At 46.7% G+C, this 20831-nt stretch overlaps 3 protein-coding genes across 11 annotated transcripts in view; 2 read left to right on the top strand and 1 right to left on the bottom strand.

The window, feature by feature from the left end:
• The window catches only part of abi1a (abl-interactor 1a), a 32969-nt gene extending 22203 nt beyond the window's left edge, over positions 1-10766 (top strand). For 3 of the 9 annotated variants that reach the window (XM_067252035.1, XM_067252034.1, XM_067252036.1), the window contains 6 exons: positions 2377-2477; positions 3215-3328; positions 4547-4840; positions 6696-6782; positions 8357-8548; positions 8716-10766. In XM_067252035.1, the coding sequence (XP_067108136.1) occupies positions 2377-2477; positions 3215-3328; positions 4547-4840; positions 6696-6782; positions 8357-8548; positions 8716-8891 (964 nt within the window). In that variant the 3' untranslated portion in view covers positions 8892-10766. Of the gene's footprint in view, positions 1-2376; positions 2478-3214; positions 3329-4546; positions 4841-6695; positions 6783-8353; positions 8549-8715 lie in introns of all 9 variants that reach the window. The other 6 variants (XM_067252040.1, XM_067252038.1, XM_067252039.1 and 3 more) reach the window with 6 other exon arrangements.
• pdss1 (prenyl (decaprenyl) diphosphate synthase, subunit 1) lies at positions 10752-15686 on the bottom strand. Its single transcript, XM_067252044.1, has 11 exons — positions 15525-15686; positions 14863-14921; positions 14631-14763; positions 14396-14526; positions 13700-13841; positions 13343-13454; positions 12915-13024; positions 12718-12798; positions 12476-12589; positions 12140-12220; positions 10752-11946 (listed from the first exon to the last, which is right to left on the bottom strand). Exons 1-11 carry the CDS (start codon positions 15675-15677, stop codon positions 11806-11808), a joined length of 1257 nt encoding a protein of 418 aa, XP_067108145.1. The 5' UTR covers positions 15678-15686; the 3' UTR covers positions 10752-11805.
• Positions 15687-15765: 79 nt separating this feature from the next.
• Positions 15766-20814, top strand: LOC136957648 (protein adenylyltransferase SelO-like). Its single transcript, XM_067251748.1, has 19 exons — positions 15766-16271; positions 16377-16495; positions 16597-16725; positions 16857-16921; positions 17018-17074; positions 17198-17296; positions 17876-17943; positions 18040-18127; positions 18235-18304; positions 18483-18555; positions 18657-18740; positions 18828-18957; positions 19098-19142; positions 19297-19378; positions 19501-19593; positions 19745-19824; positions 20181-20224; positions 20409-20488; positions 20569-20814. Exons 1-19 carry the CDS (start codon positions 16043-16045, stop codon positions 20689-20691), a joined length of 1758 nt encoding a protein of 585 aa, XP_067107849.1. The 5' UTR covers positions 15766-16042; the 3' UTR covers positions 20692-20814.
• The last annotated feature ends 17 nt before the right edge of the window (positions 20815-20831 follow it).

Raw genomic sequence — 20831 nt, 5'->3', positions numbered from 1 at the left:
GGAGAGCTGCCGTCGTGCAGTCAGAGCCAGTCAGAGTCAGGACTGATTGAAATGGTCTCGTTAGCCAAAGAGGCCGTCATGCCTCCCGCTCCAGAAATGCCACCCTCCCTTGTCATCGCTCTCGCTCGCTCTCTTTCTCTCTCTCCCTCATTCGGTCTCTCATAATTCTCATCCCCACTCTAGTATCCTTCATGTTCATTCATCCCTTCCCAGTTCCCTTCCTGGCTTGAGCTTGTCGTCTCTCCCGCCCAGATCTGCTGCAGCTCTGCTTGCAGTGGTGCTCTGGTGTGTCTGGGGATCCGGGCTGCGGTGTCTCACAGCGTGGGGCTCCAGGTGTTGGGCTGGTCCCTCAGCTGGATGTGGTTTGTCACAAACCATGACCACGTCACCCAGCGTAGCTGTCAGCGACGCCGCATCACTGTTGGATTAGCGGAACCGTAAACTGGCTCGGATTATCCAGCTCGCACAAGAGCTCTCTCTCTCTCTCGCACTCGCACTCACTCGTATATCAATATCCCAGTCCCCGATTCCGGAAATCCCTTATGTTATTATGATTTTTTTGTGTCTCATTGCACGTTGTCAGAGACATTTATTTGAGTTCTCTTTCTCAGATTGGGTTTTGATTCGTTTGTGTCTGTTAGAGGGAGGTAGGGAGTCGTCTTCGTGTGGGCTTTGTGGGTTGTGATCACATTTGTGAAACTCGATATCTGGAGAGGAGGGTTGTGAGACAGGACGGAGAGACACCACAGGGGGGGGGGGGGGGGGGGAGGGGGGGGAGGCAGGAAGGAGGCGCAGCCCGGGGCTGCGATGTCCGAGGGAGCAGACGAGGGAGTACAAGCAGTGCTGGAGGCGGGGAGGGGAAGGAGGGAGGGAGGGAGGCACCAAGCGTGTGAAAGAGGGGAGTGGAGATGACTCCTGAGTGTTGGGTAGGGCAGAACCCCGGAGGGATGGAGACTGCCACCACACAGAGACGGAGATGGGGATTTCCCACGTCAGAGTCGATGGACTGTATCGTGAATCCCTTCTCTGAATCCGTGCCCAAGCCCCCCTCTCACACATGCACACCCATCCTTCCCACCGCCCCTCACACACTCAATACCCCCCCCCACACACACACACACACACACACACTCTACCATCCTTCCCCCAACATGCACATTATCCCCTCAACACACACACACACACACACTCTCATCTCCCCCACTCAGCAGCGAGCATGGGATAGATGCCTGGCTCAGGGCCCCCCTGCTGTTAGTGCCCTGCCAGCCCCAGGCAAGACTCACACACGTACACACGGGGGGGGGGGGGTGATAGTAGGGAGTGGGATCTGGGCCAGTCCTGGGGAGATTTAAGGGGGGTGGTGCAGTCATTGATCTGAATGCCTGGGAGGTCAAATGCAGGCCGACGATCGACTTAGGCTGGGTTTGACCCACACAGGACATCCCTGCGATGATCTCCCTGTGGTGTTTGAACCGTCACAGACATGTACTGTGCAGGCAGTGGCTGGTGTGCTGTCACAGTGGCACTGTCACACCAGTGCAGTCACTCTGCCTCCCTGTGCTCCCACTGAATGTGTTTGTTGTCACATTCCTCAGTTGCGCTGGATGCGAAAACGTAGCGATGGCGCAATTGTTTGTTTACGCGCTACGAGATGTGAAAAGTGAGTGTAAGCAATGGAAGTGGCTTGGAAGGGAAGCCGTTCTTCGGGGTGCAGTTTCTTTCTGTGTGAGGGATGTTGGTGCTTCTAGAAGGTTTTTTGTCTCTCAATGGGACATGACAGCCCACCTGCAGCTGTGGTGTTCATGGATACTGACACACACACAAAAAAAAAATACCCACTCTGCTCTGGTCTCTGCAGGTTGGCCTATATAAAAGGAATATGCCCTCAATAACTCTCTAATATTTTGCGCTCTCTCTTTCTCCCTCCCCTCTCTCTATCTGACTCTCTGACCTTTTCTTTCTCTGTCTCTCTCCCATCTGTCTCTCCCTCCCCTCTCTCTCCCTCCCTTTCACTCTCTTTCTCTCTCCCTTACTTTCCCTCTCTCTCTCCCTCCCTTTCACTCTGTCTCTCCCTCCCCTCTCTCTCCCTCCCCTCTCTCTCCCTCCCTCCCCTCTCTCTCCCTCCCCCCCTCTCTCTCCCTCCCCTCTCTCTCCCTCCCCTCCCCCCCTCTCTCTCCCTCCCCTCCCCCCCCTCTCTCTCCCTCCCTTTCACTCTGTCTCTCCCTCCCCTCTCTCTTCCTCCCCCCCTCTCTCTCCCTCTCTCCCTCCCTTTCACTCTGTCTCTCCCTCCCCTCCTCTCTCTCCCCCTCTCTCCCTCCCTTTCACTCTGTCTCTCCCTCCCCTCGCTCTCCCTCCTCTCTCTCCTCCTCTCTGCAGTGGCAGCAGTGGGGGGAGTGGCAGCAGGGAGAACAGCGGGAGCAGCAGTATCGGCATTCCCATCGCCGTGCCTACGCCTTCCATTCCCAACTCTGGACCAGGTGAGCCTTGATTAGAGACAGCTCCTCAACGGGCCTCGCCTTTCAGATTCACATGATGGGAATTCTATGGGTACCAACCCCCCTACACACACACACACACACACAAATATTATTATGAATATTTTTTTGATATCGCCAATAACAATTTTGAACGAGTGGGTCCAATTAAAGGCCGTGTTAATGGAGCTGGTGGAGAGAAGAGGAAGAACAAAGGCTGTGTTTACCAGGCTGGGAGGGATTACACTGGCCCTTTGTGCTCATAACAGAACACACACTCTAAATAGGGCAACCTACATTAGGGCCAGCGCTGTGGCGGGAAGGGGGGGGGGGGGGGAAGACACACTTTTTAAATGTATCATACAATGCATGTCGATGTTCCGCGACGAAATTCAAACGAGATGGATTTATTTTCAGAGTTTTGCATTATGCATTGGTGTTTGGTGAGCTGTAGAATAGTGGTCTTCTGTGTTCAGCTCCGGGCTACATCATAGCTGCAGCACAGCTAGCTAGAGCCCTGTCGGTGAGCCTGTCACCATGGCAACGTTCACCGTGCGCGCGTGTATTCTCATGAGGTTGACTTCTGTCTGACTTGCTCTTATTCCCAGTTGGAGGTAGTCGTGCCGTTTTGAAGCCGTTTCAGTTGAAAACCTCCCGTTTTATCAGGCTACGCCACCAACACGTGTGTGAACTCTTGACCCCCAAAACATCCACTAACGGCTGTGCCCGGCCTGTTTCAGTCCCGCCCATGTCTTCTCCTCCCGGGGCACCTCCACCTCCCCCAGCCCCTCCACCTCCTCCTCCAGCCCCTCCCCTGCCAGGGCTGGGGACTACAGAGGCAGCTCCGGTCGTAGGTGAGACCCCCCCCCTCCCCCGACCCGCCCACCAGACCAGTCGGCCATCTCTCTCTGCACTGGGGCTCAGCTGGACTATCCTCTACTGCCAAGCTTGCTTTTCACAATGGTGGCGCAGGGAAGAGTGTGTTGGCGCTCTCGCGCGCGCGTGCGTTTGCAAGTGTGCGTGCGTGTGTTCGGGAGTGTGTTTGTGTCCGAATTTGCTTCTGGTGGTGGTGCTTTTGCCCGTTCTAAATGTGCTGGTGCGCTGGAGGTGTGCTCGGTAGCACTGGGGTCCCGCTTCCTCCTCCACGCCGTCACGCCACGCTGGTCTCAACATGTTGAGACGCTGTCTGTTTTGTCCGCATCTAAATCAGTGAATGGGAACGCGTGCTTGTCGGTAAGGATGCCAACATCCGTTTGTGTCTCAATGTTCGACTTTTCAGATGGAAACCTTTTTTTTTATTTTTTTTATTTAATTTTTTTTCTTCAACACGATGTTCCATCTGTGCGCACGATGATGTTGTTTACTCTGCTGGCTCCTGTGTTTACGCCTGTGATCCTGTGGGTAAGACGTTGCTCTGGTTCCACCCTCCAGCGTCTGAGATCTGAACCCCCCCCCCCCCCCCCAGAGAGCTGCTGTTATCTACCTCCATAAACAGGAAATGCCAGAGTAGAGAGAGGGGCCCACTGCTCTGACATAACGTTCAGCATCCTACCATCCCCGGGTGCACACACCCTCACCATCACAACCAATCCCCAAACACGGTTTTTCATCAGCGAGCGTAACACCCCCAACCCCGAGCGGCCCAGGGTCTAACTCTAGCCTGTGTCTCTTCCTTGTCCACCAATCAGGACTTACTACCATTCCTCAAATCTGGATGTTCTTTTGATCTCTTGTCAATTACAAAATGGTCTTATTAACTTGCCTTGTCGCTTTCAGCTGTATACATGGATTCATCTGTCGTTGGATCTGTCTTGTCCCTCAATCTCGTGTTTCTCATCTCCTGCTCACAAGCTTTGTTGTTGGTGACTGATACGGCTTCTGTTGTTTTATTTGTGAAGGGTTCCGATGAATTCTTGGGGTCTGTTACTAACTTCTCTAACCCATCCCTCCTTTCTTCTATCCCTCCTCTCCTTCACTGATCCCTCCTCTCCCTCCTCCCCTCCTCTCCCTCCTCCCCTCCTCCCCTCCTCTCCCTCCTCTCCCTCCTCCCCTCCTCTCCCTGGTGTTTCTAGCGGTGGCCCCTGGGCCAGGTCTGGGTCCCATCCCCATGTCCCAGTTCGGCACCATCTCGCGGCAGATCTCGCGGCACAACTCCACCACCTCCTCCGTTTCCATGGTGTCAGCCACGGGCACCTATCGCCGGGCTCCGTCAGTCACCTCCCAGTTCTCCCTGCAGCAGCAACAGCAGTTACAGCAGCAGCAGTTGTTACAGCAACAACAACTACAGCTACAGCAGCAGCAGCAACTACAGCAGCAACAGCAGCCTCATATGAATGGGGGTACCCTGGCCTACACCCAGAACTCAAGTAAGACACCGGCATGTTGACGTGTGTACCCCCCCCACACACACACACACACACACACCGCCACTGCCCTTCTGTTTGTAGATGACCATGACCGTTAGCGACCACTGGCTAGGTCCGAGAGGGCCGCTGAACTCCACAGAAGCTTATCTCTCCGGTGACCAGTCACACCCAAACATTAACTTCCTGCTCAGTTTGGAAAAATGTCCCACCCGTCTACATTAACATGACATCCACACAGACGTTATCTTCATGCCAACATTGGGTTGAGTTTTTTTTTTCTGTGTGTGTGAAAAGGCACAGTCATCTGTTCCCGAAGGTCAAGTTGGGCTTCTGATATTGACTTCCTCCCTCCTGAAAGTGCAGGTTAAGGATTTTTCTCCACTGGTTCGAACGTCTTTAGCATCGACGCAGCACGTCTTGTCCTTGCTTGCTCTCTGGATGCAAAGCAGCCAATCGATATCCGCAGAACAGGCAGACGCAACTTTTGAAGCACCGGGTCTGAGCTCCTGTACTTGCCTTGGTCTTTAAAATGATCCTCCTCTGCTATCAAACGCAGTATCCAGCATCTATAAGGTGACTCCCAGCTCAAGGTGCGCACTGTTTAAGCCCTGGGCCTATTTTTGGTTCAGTCCTGCTCCCCCCTCAGCCCCAGAGGAGGAGTCAAGCTGTCTGTCGGAGAGGACGTTTCAGCTTGAAAGGAGAGGAAATCTGAACCTCCGGCAACGCGTGTTGTTTTGAATAAGGGTTCACCCACTCTGGCCCGCTTCCACTGCACCACCGTGATGGGAACCGGTGCTGTGGCCTATCAGCAGGCCTCAAGACTAAACGATCTGCGTTTTACAGTACGCTTGCGTAACGCAGGGAAGGGGAAGCGTTTGACAAGTTCAGGAACCCTAGTTACCAAGCAGATTACCATACTACATGTTTCTATGTTTATGGGGGTGTTCACGTGTCCTAGCGGGAGGTTTCGAGTATTCTGCTGAGTCACAACCTCTTCTTTCTATATGGCGTGGGTTCTGGGAGGGGGGAATTTCCTAGAATAACTGGTGAACCCAGGGTTGACAAGGGTGACTTATTGAAATATATGTTTTGGGGCTTTTTTCAGCTTTATTGATGGGACAGTTGGAGAGAGACAGGAAAGCAGGGAGAGGAAAGGGGGGAGGGGAGGAAATGGCATCAGTTGGATTCAAACCCAGCATTAGCCTTAATGCTACGTGCTCTTACCGCGGTGCCCCTGTAGCTGGTGTTAAACACTGACCCTGCCCTCCAATACACCACATGGATTTAAGAGCATAGGATTAGTGCCTGGACATGTTTTAACCAGCCACTGTGCTTTTAATGTGTCAGAGGACACAGATGCACACTTGAGGTCACCTGACAGGAAATGGGAAGAACGCCACCGGAGGAATAATGTGTTGAGCCCCCTACAGGCTGGATGCTGTCATTCCAGTCATCTCGATCAGCTTGCCACCAGATGCAGGAAACGCCCGAGCAACAACAATCAGCCCTAATCCTCATTTGATCCTTCAGACCACCAGATACCATGATATAGCTCGACTTTGACCCCAATAACACTTCACGTCAAGCTCACTGTCTGCTTTTAGCCACTGTCAGCCACACTGATCGTACTGGCGTAGAACTGCACAAGTCCACAGAACTAACCGTACACAGTGCATCTCCCCGTGTGTGTTTCTTAATGCTGTGTGTAGACTGGGGTGGGCGTCGCCGCCTTGCTGTCACACTTCCTGTTTCGTGATCTGGGTGACTGATCTCTGCTTCTCTCCACCTTCTCTCTCTCTTTTCTTTTTCCATGCACCTGTGTGTGTGTGTGTGTGTGTGTGTGTGCGGGCTCCAGTGTCTATCGCTCCCCCGCCACCTCCCATGCCTCAGCTCACTCCCCAGATTCCTCTCACAGGCTTTGTGGCCCGGGTGCAGGAGAACAGTAAGTCCAGCAGCCACACACACCCCCTCACGTAGACCCACCTTCACCCCCCCCCCACCCTCGCAAGCCACTCTGCATGCTTAGTTTTACCGTCCGCGTTTGTCTGTCTTGTGTCTAGTCTAGAATATCGCCATCAACTCCTGCATCAACGACACGTGTCCAGACTCATGCCTTATGCCATTGACCACCACAGCTTCCTCTAGTTTTCTGAAAGGAACACAGTGGATACTGTATTCCTGAATGGAGTTGGGCAGTTGAAATGAATGCCGTTGGTTTGTGTTTTTCGTTTAGTTTTTAGTTTTTTAATGCAACACAAAATAAGCTGACACTGCTGTTTCCTGACAGATTGATGTCATGAGCCATTGGCAGAACTGCAAGGGCACTCCTTTATACTGTTATTTCTCAGAAACAAAAAAAGTTGGTTGTTTCCAATCAAATTAATGGCGTGAATGGACTGTTCAAGGCAATGGCAATAAGGCATTATCTCAGACACTACCCCTTACTCTATCCTACATTATTTCTGAGGCTGTTTCACGCTTGACTTTGAGAAAGTCTGTTAATCTTTCATTTAAAATACATCAAAGGGAGTCAGGTGGCTGAGTGGTTAGGGAATCGGGCTGGTAATCAGAAGGTTGCCGGTTCGATTCCAGGCCATGACGTTGTGTCCTTGGGCAAGGCACTTCACCCTACTTGCCTCGGGGGAATGTCCCTGTACGTACTGTAAGTCGCTCTGGATAAGAGCGTCTGCTAAATGACTAAATGTAAATGTAATATCGAAGACCAATGCTGCACACCATACAGCAGATACACTTGTGTTGACAGTGCAGTTTTGTTGATGTGGAGCGTGTCTTTAAGAAGAGCATGATGTTCTTATACCACAGTGCACCCTGCTGCCCTCTACTGACAACAGTTTAAAATCAAAGGTCTTGTGAACATATTATTATATTATAACTATATATTGTAGATCTTCAACCATTGTTGACATGGATATGAATAATTTCCACTGCCCTCATGAAAATTTCATGTGAAAGTCTGTCCGTTTTTTCAATTCCAAATGATTGAGAACGGTAGCTTATCCAATACCAACAATCCTGCCTGTCCTTCTCATGCAAACTGAAGTTAATAATGCATGACGCTATACATGAAATTGGGATACGTCGTAATCCCGAGAGAAGCAAATGGAAATGGAAAACACTTCTTCTCTAATCTCACAGCGTGCATGAGGACACACTGTTGTATCCCAGATCCCCAGAGAAGGATCTTCAGCTCGATCCTAACCAGTGAGCCAGAGAAACCCAGAACACTGCATGCCAACAAATGTATTGTTCGTTTACATCTCCAAACCATCCCTCCTGGTGGCACATGCCACGCCCACAGTTGCTCTGCATGGACCCTTCTAACCCGTCTCTCCACACACTATGGGTTTGGTTGCATGCACAGCCCACATGCTGTCGAGTTTGAGCCTGGACACGGAACATTCAGGCGCTCACGGCACACGGACGGCCCTCCGCTCAGTCTCTCTCTGCTAACCGTCTTCCCCCCCCCCTTGTCTCCCCCTCTCCGTGACCAAGCAGTCGCCGACACCCCCACTCCCCCTCCGCCTCCCCCCCCGGATGACCTGCCCCTGTTTGACGAGGCTCCGCCCCCCCCGCCGCCGCCGCCGCCCCCGGTGGACTACGAGGAGGAAGAGGCGGCGATGGTGCACTACAACGACCCCTACGCCGACGGGGACCCCAGCTGGGCCCCCAAGACCTACATGGAGAAAGGTAGCCCTCTCCCCTATCACACCACCAGTAGACTGGCAAGTCAGGTGTAGACTGCATTTTGTGACGATTAGATTCTAATGAGGGTATCGACCCTCTCTGATGCTTCGAACCGGCAGTCCGTCTGTGCCCTGTGACTAATCTTTTCCCCTGGTTGGTCTCGCCCCTAGTGGTGGCCATCTACGATTACTGCCAGGATAAGGACGACGAGCTGTCCTTCATGGAGGGAGCCATCATCTACATCATCAAGAAAAACGACGACGGCTGGTTCGAGGGGATCTGCAACGGAGTCACCGGCCTGTTCCCTGGCAACTATGTTGAGTCGATCATGCACTATGCCGACTGAAGGGACCCTACCACAGTATATTTATTCAGGCATATCTTTCGAGACCAATAAAACAGACCTACAAAGTACAGACAAGTGATTTCGTTTATGACAGAATTACAGAATGTTTTTACCCCCCCCCCTTTACTGTGGAAATGCATTTAAAACAAATAAATATATCTACTTTGTGTGTGATACGGGTGGGTCTGGGACATTATAAAATAAACAACGTTGCTAATATGATCAGACTGCAAAATGCTCTTCTAGTTTGTAGTCTCCAAAGAGGGTGACACTAGCTGAAGGATGTACATCCAGACTCCCATATTGTCCACATATGCAATTGTTTGTTTTAATTTCCCGTTAATTATTCAATGAGAGTATTATGCTACACAGAACAAATGTTTTTCCCCCAGATGTGATACGATGCATATGCCGGCTCTGAGCATATCATTCAGTGAGTGTCATTACTGACAATTGTACAGTATATAATGTGCTCTACAGCCTATTGGATGTCTGTAGTTTTAAATTCAGAATCTCAATCACTGTATCTTACCCAGTCTGAATACCACACACACACATCAGTCAAATATGTCCCCCCAACAGAAGGGTTTTAATCAAGGTTTTACCATATGGTGCCATTTCATAATCAAGACTGATCGATTTTGAAGTTTGAAGCTGTTTGAATAGCAGCATTTCTTTTTTTACCCAACCGGTTATACTTAACATTCAGTCTTGGTGTAAAGCATGCATACAAAATTCGGAGAAATGTGTATAATCTTTGTTTTATGCCATTATAATTATGTTATGTATATGCAATTTAGGTTTTATTATATTGTTGAATCACTGACTTGTTGAGACTTAAACAATGTTTATGGTCTGTACTTAAACATTTAATATTAAGTGTACAAGATGATTTCTTACATCTGACAATATTTCAGGTCAAGTAGTCATTCTGATCCAGAGTATAAAAGTCTCAACTTGTGAACATCTCCCGTTTCTCATCATTGTGTGTGTAAAACACAGTTTAGGGAACATGTCAACATTAATAAAGTCTTACTAATCTGAACAAAATGGAATATCTGTAGATAGCCTACAGTTTTTTTTGTATGCTATTAAGTATCTAATGTTAACGATCAATAATGGATATGATAGATGTACGTTTTAGTGTTTCTGGGCTCAATTCTCAAACTGTTTTGTTGTTTTGTGCATAAACGCTCTGCCGGTTTTACAGTTCAGTGCTATAAAGGAGACCGATCTGACAACGTATACCTCCTTCACATCCCGAAAAGCAAGAATGAACAAATGTATACTGTAGCTCTTCCTGTTTCTCAACTGTCATCATTTGAATCTGGTTTGATAACTCAGGTCTGGAAACCATCTTGATGCCAAGTGGCTTCCTTCCTTATTGACCCAGAATGATTCCTCTCACTTTGTCTATACTCTTCATAGCTCTAGTGATAGTATACCTGTGTTTTACCAATCTGACTATCGATTAATGGCTTTTTAGGTTGGTGTTTTAATTTTTTTCATGTGAGGTTAGAATGGAACCTTACGCTAGAGTAATCAGTTTCCTCATTCCTGATAGTCTTTCCTGAATGGACTCATACGACACAGGATTAACTGCGCTCATCAATGTTGACCCTTTTCAGGATATTGCTGCCAATGCCTTGAAACTTCTGTCTGTGTGCTTTGTTATATCAAAGGTATAGAAGTGTTCCTGCTCAGTTTCACGGGTGAAAATATTTAATACTCGTCTTTCTCTCTGCCCTTAATTTGTATATATAATATGTTAATTGAACAAATTAATGTACAGTCTTTTATAATAAACCATTCTATGAATAATGTGGCGTGGTCCATGCACATTAAAAGACAGGGTAAGGCTTGACTTAAAAAATACGTTTTTTTATTTATTTGAGTATTTGCTCATTTGTGGATGTTAAGGCCTTGGTTGTTAATGAGCACCATGACATTTGGCCTATATGGTGAGGACGGCTCATGTATAATAACTTAACACAGATCCATCAAACACCTAGACGACAACAACGATACTCTGTGTTCCAACTCATTTGGAATTACAATGATTCTGCAGTGCCTAGCCTGCCCCAAACCTAGCCTGTAATAAAATCTGCCCTCATTGAGAGAGAAGTGCGCTAGATTGAGGTACAGGCCATTGCCTCTTTGTTTTACAGTACTGTATACAGTGATCATAACATAATAAAGCAATGTCCCTTCTCCCCCCCCACTCCATGTGCTCCAGTGACAACAGGTTAAACTTCACAGCGGTGTTATAGGAATCATTAAATGATTTAAAAAATCTGGTTTGAGGTGTTAGTGAGGGTAATTGAATCTAATTGAAAATAAGTGGGGCTCCCTTCCTAGATGTGACAATCATGAGTCTCCTGGTTATCCTGGAGACAACAGAGTATAAACAGTTGTCAGTGACCCCTGCTGGACAGGATGAGAGAGGGAGACATGGAGTAGTGTAACGGATCGATCAAAGCTGAATTCAGTTGTCGTTTAAACGTTGAATCAAATATTGCACGATGGTTGTGCAAGACAACCTGCACGCGTGAGTCTTTCAGAAACTGAATTCTTAATTGTTTTACGGAACCGGTGCCCTCATATCCTCCTCTTCCCTAGATCAGCCTTTCTCAACCCTGGTCCTCAGGGTCCCCTGCCCTGCATGTTCTCGATGTTTCCCTCTTCCGACACACCTGATTCAAATAAACAAGTCGTTAATCACGCCTGACAACATCCCATTCATTTGGACCAGGTGTGTTGGAGCAGGGAAACATCTAAAGCATACAGGACAGTGGGCCCTGAGGACCAGGGCTGAAGACCACTGCACTGAAGCGCTGTCTCCTCCTGGTGGTGGTGGTGGGGGGGGCTGCCTTCCCCAGGTAGCTGCCTGAGGTGAAGCCCTGGGCGCAGGGCCTCACTTGTCCCGGGTGAGCACCAGCTCTGTGAGGCGGATGAGGGCGTCTCTCTCTGGGGAGGGCGTCAGCATGCTGATATGGCGGATGGCCTCCTGGCAGTAACGCTGGGCCAGGAAGCTGGTCTGCTCCACCCCGTCACTCTGGAGGGAGGAGATATAACAAATTCCAAAGCAGGGTGAATTGCTTCATTTATTTCGACATACTAACCCTGCGATTGTGCATGTTCTATTTCCCCACTGATATGATGACATACAGTATATGTGTAACTGGCCTCCAGAGTTACAGAAGTCTGCGTGCATCAGAGGCCAGACGGCAGCTCTGCTGGACCCGTACCTGCAGGACGTACTGCCAGGCCCGATCCACGTCTCCACTGGTGCTGAACCTCCTCATGATCATGGCGTGCAGCTCTGGGAACTACAGACAGGTAAACTAAGTCTCACGTCAGGCACAAGCACATTCTAGCATTTTGTTGTTTGTTCTGTGCGTAAGTCACAAGGATTCCGATTCACAATGGCTTGGGACAGGAAATAGATGTTGGCGAAGTAAATGATCATATGCATGGGATAGGACTGAGCTTATACTGTGAAATAGCAGCATTGTTCCTTATCTTCTTCACAGTTCTGAAGCATAGACTAGCTCCTGGAAGAGCATATACACACATACACACACCTGTTGACAAGCAAATAGAACTGGTCCAGTGGCCAAACCCAGCTTGAGGTCTGTAGCGGAGGGCTTTCCTAACTGGCTAGCACTTGATGTAAAGTCCAGCACATCATCCACCAACTACGAAACAGAGAGATCATGCGAGAAGCTTGATACGGGAAATATTGTCCAATGATTACAAGTGTATTACACATCTGATTACGTATGTGGGTGTGCAGGCAAGACACGGAATTCCGGAACCCTTGTACCTGAAATGCGATTCCAACGTTGCGACCATACTGGAAGGCTATTTCATGGATTTCGGGATCAGAGTTCACCAGGATGGATACCTTGAACAGAGTAGAACAAAACAGAATGTTTTGAACCGGAACCAGGGGGTTCCGGTTCAAGAAAGTCTGTGACTTTCTCATGTGCTTGTATTCTTGTGGAGATAGAACGTACATACTGCTTTACAGCTGTTTGCGATGAGACTTGCGGTCTTCTTGAAGGTTTTTTCAAGGTAGTGCTTGAATCTCTCGTTCTCGTTTTCCTTGGAGCCTAGCTGCATGAATTCACCTTGGGAGACGGATCGACACAGTGATGTTGAATCAAAAGGCAGATAATCCTAATGAGCGTAACAGTAGGGTTCTCTCTAGAGCAGTGGTTTTCCAACCCTGGTCCGCAGGGCCCACTGTCCTGTATGTTCTAGATGTTTCCCTGCTCCAACACACCTGACTCAAATGAATGGTCAGCATTAGGCTTCTGCAGAGCGTGATGACAACCGATTCGTTTCGATCAGGTGTGTTGGAGCAAGGAAACATTTGAAACATACGGGACAGTTTGAGGAGCAGGGATGAAGACCAATGATCCAGAGGGGAAAGAGAGCATGGTTACCTCGGACCAGGTCCTCTATAACCTGCGACAGAACAGACACCACGGTGTTGTCTCCTATACGGGCCAGAGCCATGGAGGCTGCAGACAGGATGAAGTCTCCAGCTAATATAGCCTGGGGGCGAACGAGAGAGGGCAAATGAGGTCCATGATACCAAGACTATCCAGACCAGGGGTCTCCAACCAATGTTCCAAGAGAGCTGCCTACATACATAATTCAAAATATTAGCTGGTTGATCAGGAGTGTTGAATCCGGTTGGTTGTAAGGTAGCTCTCCAGGAACAGGGTTGGATGCCTGCTGATCAAGACCTTACAGAAAAGCCTCCCGTCGACACAGACGAATCCCGGGGCCACGCCTACCTTCCTCTCGCCCCACACTTCGTTGATGGTGGTCTTCCCCCGCCGCTTGTCCGAGCCATCGATGACGTCATCGTGGACCAGGCTGGCAGTGTGGATCATCTCTGAGATCATGGCTATCGACCTCTGTCCGGGCAGGAGATCTCTGCACGCCAGGAGACATTTACATTTTACATTTAGTCATTTAGCAGACGCTCTTATCCAGAGCGACTTACAGTGACTTACAGGGACATTCCCCCGAGGCAAGTAGGGTGAAGTGCCTTGCCCAAGGACACAACGTCAGTTGGCATGACCGGGAATCGAACTGGCAACCTTCGGATTACTAGTCCGACTCCCTCACCGCTCAGCCACAAGACAATACTGTCACTGTAGCGCCGTAAGGGGGACGATTATCAACTCCATCTCATTTCCTACCAGTCCTGATAAGCGGATTGTTTTATGACAACAGTCATGACTTTTATTGTGCTGGCGAAGACCTTGTGCTCTGCTGAGCACTTGGGTGTGTAGGCGTGGTCTTTGAATTGTAGGCCCTACTTGTATCGATGTAGACATTACTTTCAATGTGGTCATATGTCATCACTGAGAATTAGATAACCCAATGTGCCCTAGACAACCCTAGACAGTGAGAATTAGATAGAGATAGCCCAACTGTACAGTGAGAGCTAGTCCAGGACAGCTAGACCAACACTGAAGTCTTACCCGTCCTTGTGGCTATGGATGTTGCATGCCCGAGCCATTAGCACTACTATCATGGGTCTGAAGGCCTTGCCCTTCCCGTCGAAGTAGTAATCACACAGGGACCTAAGCTCTGTTTTAGACACAAAGAGCTCCTGAGACACAGGAAAAATGATGGATATATTTATTCTTGTGGATTGATTTGAAAGGTTTTCAGTTTTGTAATATTTATACTGTTATGGCCCAAAGCAGACAGTACCTTCTTGATGTCGTCGTACAAATGTTTCAAGTCTTTTTGGGCTAGTGTGAATGGATCCTTTAGCTTAGCATCACTGTGTATTCTCTGACAGCAGTGAAGGTTTGGTGTGGGGTACAGCAGTCTTGACTTGTGCCTGGAAAAAGACAATCATACAAGCTTAATGTAAGGAAAATGTCAACATATTCACCAACACTGTACAAACAAAATATAGCCTTTAAAAAGGGACTTTTACCTTGTAAAAGCTGAATTGATTTGATGATTCATGTAAACAGGCCTGGTTGTTGAACTACCCTAAAATAAATCAACGTATCATGTCACAAATAAATGTACTTGTTGAACAAGAACAATCTTTGTTGGTCTGATTATAGGGAAACACTTGACAACTTCTGCTTAATGCAGAATATATATGCATATAGCACTGAGAAAGTTTCACTTGGCCAAATAAATGTGTCACAAGTTATCAGGGCAAATGATGACTGTTTTCTAACTAAGAACTTTCTGCCAATGATCTACAAGTCAAGGGTGAGGCTTATTACATGGTTATAGCCAGTAGTGACAAAAACAGTCTTGACCTTTACATAAAGAATGCATTACATGCTGGTCCCAGCTAGCTAGCTGAACCTGTATGAGAATCTCAAGTCGTATGGCTAGCTCAATAGCTATGCAATGTGTACAATGTCATTCATTCAAATCAACGACGTAAAGAAAATGATATTCCGATAACAAAATTGACTTTATAGCAATACAACCATAAACCAAACAATACTTTTTTCGGTATGATCCAGCTAGATAGTCACTGACAACTACATTTTAACCAGCATACTGGTTGACCTTCTTGGCGAGTTTGACAGCACGCCCTACTAGTAAAATCTTAGCAGGTCTTGCTCACGCTACCTCGTTTCCAGACCTAGACAGGGAACATGTTCCTCGGAACGACGAAGCAGAATACGCGGCCGTCAGCCTGTTAGGAATACATATTGTCTCTAGTAAACTTATGCCATAAGAGCTTGAACTCCATCTCCAACAGTGCCTCCACGGAACCGCCATGTTCGACCACACTTATCCATGGACACAGGATAGGTTATCAAAGTGTACCGGAACCGGAAAAACGCAATAATAGTAGATGACGTTTCGACCACCAGGAAGTTAACAACTCAAAAAAGCTGCAAACTTGTTAGCAAGACAAGCAGTCGATTAATCGCTGGTAAATCAGTATTGCATCGCTCTAGTGTTTATAAAGTAATGGATTGTCCAAATATTATGTGATGTATAGAATAGAGTCCAATGCTATTGGTTAGTTTATCTAGGAAATATATCGCTGATGTGCCACCCACCATGCAAGGATCAACTGGTATCTACCAAGCGAGTTAGCCAGCAGTCTTGCATGGCAGATAATTCAGCTACAACAAGCAATGACGAGTTACATTGGCATTTTAATCAGCGTCCTCTTGGACCTTGGTGTGGTCAACAACGTCCTTGCTACTGAAAGTCTGCATAACTTTTGTGAGAGTGACGATTGCCAAAGTCATGTCAGTGACGTGGAAATATACCCTTATGCTTTCAAACCCAATTTCAACATGAGTTTGACGGAGCGCATTCATGATATTGACCACTTCAAACTGTCATGTAAAAGACTCATAGGTAAACAAAATAAAACTATAAATTCTAATGTGTCTGGTGGTCGTTACGTAAAACATGCAGTGCATAGCCTAATGAACACCTAGTTTTTCCCCTCATTCCTTGCAGAAGTCTTTCCACTTGATCAGGTGGACGGGAATTTTGTTCGCACCGTGAAAAACTGCATTTTTTCAGAGTCCACCCCAACTCCACTTAAAGGTCCCTTAAAGCTTGCAGCCTTTTCAAAGGTGATGTAACATTTTGTGATCTAGATATAAACTTTACATAAAGTCTCAAAATGTTAAATTTTGCTATGTCAAATGTGCACTGACATGTCTTGTCTGTGTAGGATGTCATTGAGAACATCTTGGATTTGGACGTCTCTGTGACTCATGCCAAGGATTTCGTACATTACTTCAGCGGTGGTAAACTGTTACCTGGATCTATTCCTCTGGCACACAGATATGGTGGTCACCAGGTACCATTTACACAATTAAACTTCAGGTAGATCTTGTCAAATAATATGTGCTGAATAACCCAGTTTGAAGAACTGCTATGCTTATTTTTTCACAATTTGTCTTTCCTTATTTTTCATTTCAACGCATGTAGTTTGGCTACTGGTCTGGTCAATTAGGAGATGGCAGAGCACATTTTATCGGTGAATTTACCAACAGGCAAGTGAAAATTGTTGGCTTTTTGGTGATATTGTTGTGAAATTTTATTGGACAAAGGTGAATATAACATTGAGAATTACATATTGTTTCCCTCAGTAAAGGAGCAACATGGGAACTCCAGTTGAAAGGTTCAGGGAAGACACCATACTCCAGGTAAAACCTCATGGAGCTGTCAAAACACTTTGATCTGGTAGTTGTCTGACTTGATGTTATTTCTCTTCCCAACCTTTGTCCTCTTCCGTCCCTCTCTGTGTCCGTGTGTACCTGGTGTTGCAGGTCGGGAGATGGGCGAGCCGTGGTCCGATCCTCGGTCCGGGAGTTCCTGTGCAGCGAGGCCATGCATTTCCTGAAAGTCCCCACCAGCAGGGCTTCCAGGTACAATTACCTGACATGACTATAAGATGCAGTGTCTAAACGCTGGAGAGAAATAACAGTAATTGTCTTACATTTTGATGACAGATGATTCTCAGAATACCACCAACAATAATCTTTTTGTAAATAAGGAGGGGTTCATTGTTAAAGTGATCAGAGAGAAGGCAGAGGTGTATTAATATAATAATAATGTATTAGGTTTTCTCCAAAGCAGCATACAGGGGGATCTGAACCTGCAATCTCTTGATCTGAAATCAAATGTTAAATCACTGAGCTACATCCATCCAATTAGCTGTGTTTACTTGTTCTTGAGAAGCCCTTTAAAGTTTTAATATTCAGATCACTGGAGGGAAGCCCCTAACACATCAGCTGTTTAAACAGGACTGAGATGAACTACCATATTCTCATTGTCAATGTTGACAGCTTGTCATTTGGATAATATCCTTTTATCAAGAGTCAGTGAACACGTTTTGGGCACTTGATCATCTCACTCATTGAGTAATGGGATGTTACACTTCTTGTTTGTTGATTACCTGATGTCTTTGACATGTAGATGTGAAAGGGGTTTCTTTTGTCTTCCAGCCTTATTGTAAGTCAGGAGCCAGTGTGGAGGGACCAGTTCTATAGTGGGAATGTGAAGACAGAGAGAGGTGGGCTGCATCATGGTCACCAGATGATACATGAGAAGGCTGCTTTTCATGTTGGGAACATGACCTGCTATTTTTCTACTGATTATTTTTCTCCAGGTGCGGTTGTTCTTCGCCTGGCCAAGTCCTGGTTCCGTTTTGGGTCATTAGAAGTTTTGGCTGACGCTGGGGAGCTAGACCTTTTAAGGTAAGACTCTGCCCTGTAAGGTGATCGTGGACAACATACTATAATTATGTAGTGCACTGTGTCTCTTGGGGCTTCATTATTTGACTTTTAAATCGTTTTGCTTCCAGAAAATTACTGGACTTTGTGATTAAGGAGCATTTTTCTACCATCGACTCAAATGATCCAAACAAGTATTTGGTGAGTGATGCAAAAATGCATTTGCCACACTTGTGCACTGTAAAAATAGATTTTAACATCCTATCATTATTGTTGACTCATTGACACTGTACATTGAAAGTCAGTGACCTGAACACAAAACAATTCCAGAGCTTCATCTAATTTGCTACAGATTTCTAACTACATATTTTTGTGCCAGGGTTTTTTTTCCAGGGTGGTAACTGAGACAGCTCATTTAATAGCCCAGTGGATGTCTGTTGGCTTTGCACATGGTTAGTACATAAAAAACAAAATGTATTTAGTAATGCCATTCTAGATAGTAGCATAGCATGTTTTTTAGTTTTTTTTTACCAGTCTTTTATTTCTGTCACAGGAGTGTGTAACACAGATAACTTCAGTATCCTGTCCATCACCATTGACTATGGACCCTTTGGCTTCATGGAGTCTTACAACTTAAGTATACACCTGTTGGTTATCATCACCTTTATGTCTACCCTGCCTGTATCTTAGTAAATGGAATCTTAAGCTTGATATGAATGTGTAGATTTTGTCCCCAACACATCGGACGACGAGGGGAGGTATCGCATCGGAGCCCAGGCTGATGTGGGGATGTTTAACCTGGAGAGACTGCTTGATGCTCTTCGTCCTGTACTGACTCACAAGCAGCATCAGAGGTACGTACTTACACGCACACACATATCTATATACACACTTTCCCACATACATATACAGATTCACACACACACACACTAGTCATCTGGGTTTATAGGGTACTGGTTGGGTTCATTCACATCCTTATTTTCCTTTTGTGTAGGGCCATGGATCTGCTAAAAGACTACCCAGATATTTACCACAGAAGGTATTTTCTTTCTCCTATTTTTCAGCCTGTCTCACGGTTGTGTGTCCGCATGTGCATCTCACTCTGCCTTTCAGTGTTTGTGTATATGCTCCTCTTTTTAGAGTTTCATTTGAAATGGGCAAAAATAATCTTGACTATGATATGTCTGCATCAGGTTTCATGAACTTTTCAAGGCAAAGTTAGGGTTGCTTGGGGGGGAGGAGAGCGATGGATATCTGATCGCTTTTCTACTGAAGGTGAGTGGTTCATCGACTCGGTTCTTGTTTCCTTGTGCCACTCTAGTGGTCATTGTCCACTATGATAACTGGCTCGTTTTCCCTATGTGGTTGTGTGTGTCTGTCTCTCCCTCTCTCCTCAGTTGATGGAGGAGACTGGTGCTGACTTCACCATGACGTTTAGGCAGCTAAGCGAAGCCTCGGACACACAGCTCCACAGCAGGCTCATCTCACAGGTCGTACACCACACCGCTAGAGGAACATCCACAATACAAATGATATCACTTCATTCAAGAACTTAAGCATCAAACACTGCAGTGTTAAGAGTATGTTTATGGATTGTGTGTTGTTGTGTAACCCTGTACCTCCTTCTCTACGTCTTGTTAGGCCATGTGGGCGTTAGACGACCTGGCTTCACACAAGCTGTTCTCTGATTGGCTCAGCCTGTATCTGCTCCGGCTCAGCAGGTAAGCGGTATAACATATACATGTGTAATATACGCTCAGCTAATGACATATATATTACTTAACTGATATCAGTTATATTAATTATCAATTGGTTTGAGCAAGATTTGAACCAGGGGTAATGTGTTTGGCAGTAGACTCAATGGTACACATGCTTACCCACTGAGCCACAGAGGGTTCCTGCAAAGGTACTTTCTACAAGACAGTCTAATTGCCCTTATGACATTTCGATTCAATATATGCTTACAAAAAAAAATCGAACCGATTTTTGAAATTTGTGAATCGCTAGAAGGCTGAATCGCCCATCCCTAATCATTATTGTTCTTTTTTTAATTTGAGGATCTCCTTGATTTTCTCAGGCAGAAAGGTGATACTGATGTGGACCGTCAACGCAGAATGAAAAGTACATCCCAGTCATTGCATTTATTCTTTTGTGTATGATACACTACAGCAAAATACGTGAAAACTAAGTTGGCGAACATGTATATCATCCACTCTAAGCCAATGCTTATTTTATCAATATTATTATATTCCCGCTTGACTTAAAAAGCTACTCAGTTCTTAAAGTGACATTAAACTTTCCACAGGCGTTAACCCAAGGTACGTGCTGAGGAACTGGATGGCTGAGTCTGCAATACGCAAAGCTGATATGGGTGATTTCTCTGAGGTACGGTGCATGACATTCCTAGTTGTGTATATATCGTTTTCCCCTGAACAATACTTGAAGTTTCCCTTTCTGGCCTCCAGGTGGCAGCGCTGCACCAGACACTGTCACGTCCCTACCTCAAGCAAGACACTGCAGAAGAGGCAGGATATTCTGCAAGGCCACCATTGTGGGCTTGGAAGGTAAAAGTCAGTTGCTCCTCCTGACTCGGATCTGCTCAACAAGAAGAACACTCATAACACAATCATGTTATCATATCATTGTTATCGGGATGTATACCAGGATTTCATTGTTTGGAAGGGTGTAATAAATAATTAAATAAATAAGTAAACAAATATATCTTGAA

Source organism: Osmerus mordax, chromosome 15, assembly GCF_038355195.1.
Source record: "Osmerus mordax isolate fOsmMor3 chromosome 15, fOsmMor3.pri, whole genome shotgun sequence".
Lineage (NCBI taxonomy): Eukaryota > Metazoa > Chordata > Actinopteri > Osmeriformes > Osmeridae > Osmerus > Osmerus mordax.
Note: the sequence above shows the minus strand (reverse complement) of the source record. Positions and strands in the feature narration are given on the sequence as shown.